The 1,808-nt window shown below is 64.4% G+C and overlaps 1 protein-coding gene across 4 annotated transcripts in view; it reads left to right on the top strand.

Annotated features, from left to right (window-relative positions):
• The first annotated feature begins 483 nt into the window (after positions 1-483).
• The window catches only part of PTPRU (protein tyrosine phosphatase receptor type U), an 83,355-nt gene continuing 82,030 nt past the window's right edge, over positions 484-1,808 (top strand). For 3 of the 4 annotated variants that reach the window (XM_034648044.1, XM_034648053.1, XM_002929557.4), the window contains exon 1: positions 602-674. In XM_034648044.1, the coding sequence (XP_034503935.1) occupies positions 602-674 (73 nt within the window). Of the gene's footprint in view, positions 675-1,808 lie in introns of all 4 variants that reach the window. The other variant, XM_034648034.1, reaches the window with a different exon arrangement.

The raw sequence follows: 1,808 nt of genomic DNA on the forward strand, positions 1-1,808 counted from the left end.
GATCCCATGGATATTAAAAGGACAAAAAAGGAATATTATGAACAACTTTAAACTCCAGGGTTTCCAAAGACCCAACCATCTGGCTTTGGTAGGAGATGAGCACTCTGTCGTTGGAGGTATGCATGACTGTATTTGGAGGGGCCTAGGAAGGAGGGGATTCAAGCAGCGAAGGTGACAGAGAAGCAGTGTCTTTGGGTCTCTGTCCCCGAGAATGGTGTGCCAGAGTTAAGTGTGGGCAGTGAGCGTGCTGGCTTAAGAATGTCGGTGCTGGGTGAATGTAGAGGCAGGTGGGCCTCAAGGCCCCGCCCGGGACCCCTTAGAGGGTGTGCAGGAGTGGGGGAGGGGCGCGCCCGGGCAGTCGGAGACCGGACCGGCTGCAGCGCGCGCGGTTGCCAGCAGGGGGCGCTGCGAGACCGCGGAACCCGCGGCCGGGCCTGACGTCAGCGCCCCGCTTGCTCGGGCTCCCGCTCTGGACTCGGCGCCAGTCCCGCTCAGCGCCGTGCCGCTTCGCTCCGGCTCTGGCTCGCCTCGAGCTGGGCTCGGCTCGGGCTCTGGCGGCGGCACCCCCTGCGCCGGGCCCCGGGGCGGGCGGCGGCGCACCATGGTCCGCGCCCAGGCTCTGGTCCTGGCGCTCACCTTCCAGCTCTGCGCGCCTGAGACCGAGACTCCGGCAGGTAAGCGCGCGTCGGTCGGACCAAGCTTGCCCCGCGGAGCCCCCGGGGCCCGTGGCGTAGCTCTCAAGAAAGTGTAAGTATTAGGTGGCCGGGCGTTCCGAGCCTGCCTCCTGTGTGTGACCGAGTGTTAGATGTGCGAGCGATGCTCAGGGTGTTGTGTGTCTGCGAATGTTGTGTGTCCATGAGTTATGTGTGCATGAAAAGGTGCTGTGTGTGTTGTGCGTCTCCAAGTGTGTTGGGGTGAATGTTGTGTGCATCGAGGCATTGGGTGTGCACTGTCTTGTGCGCCTGCCAGTGTGTAGTGTTTGTGCGGCCAAGTAGGTTGTGTGTGTGCATCTGAGTTTGGTTGTGTGGCCGGAGTTGTATCTGCGAATGTGTTGCATTTGTTTGCATTTTGTATGTCGTGGCAGGGAGTGCTGCCTGTTGTGTGTCCGCGAATGTGCTGTGTGTTTGTGTTATGCGTGTGACCGGGAGTGCTCTGTGGATTCTGCCCGCGTGTGGATCGGGGAACGCGTGTGTGGTGTGTGTGCTTGTGAGGTCCGTGTACGTGTGTGAAGGCGTGGGAACGGGTCCGGAACGTGTGTGTCCGTGCGCTGTGTGCGCGATGTGTACGTGTGGGAGTGTCTGGGGTTGGTGGTGTGCGCCGCCGGGGGTTGCGTGGGTCCGAGTGAATGCCAAGTGTGCCGGGAATGCGTGTGTAGGAGCGTGTCTGGAGCGGATGTGAGTGTGTGAGTGTGTCCGTGCGTGCTGGCTGCGTGTCCAGGAATGTTGCGAGTGTGGTGCGCGCCTGGGCGGTGGCCGAGTGTGTGCCCGGGGGCCCCGGGGCCGCCCGAGGGGGCGGTGTCAGGGGTGTGTGTGTGTGTGTGTGTGTGTGTATGTATGTGTGTGCGCCCCGCGTGTGTTCGTGTGTGGCGCGCGGGCCCGGAACAAGTTGTCGCGGCGGCGCCCCCTCCCCTCCCGGGTCGGGCCGGGCCTGAGGCTCGGGAGGGAGGAAGGGGGCCCCGCGGCCGCCGACTCCGACATGTCGGGCTGTTTGTTGTTTCGCAAGTTCTGCGCGGCGCTGGCGGCCGGCTCCTCCGAGGCGGCGCCCGGGCCGCGGGGCGCCCGGGCCGGTGGTGGGGAGGGCCGGGCGCC

Source organism: Ailuropoda melanoleuca, chromosome 2 (genome assembly GCF_002007445.2).
Source record: "Ailuropoda melanoleuca isolate Jingjing chromosome 2, ASM200744v2, whole genome shotgun sequence".
In the NCBI taxonomy this organism is placed as follows: Eukaryota; Metazoa; Chordata; class Mammalia; order Carnivora; family Ursidae; genus Ailuropoda; species Ailuropoda melanoleuca.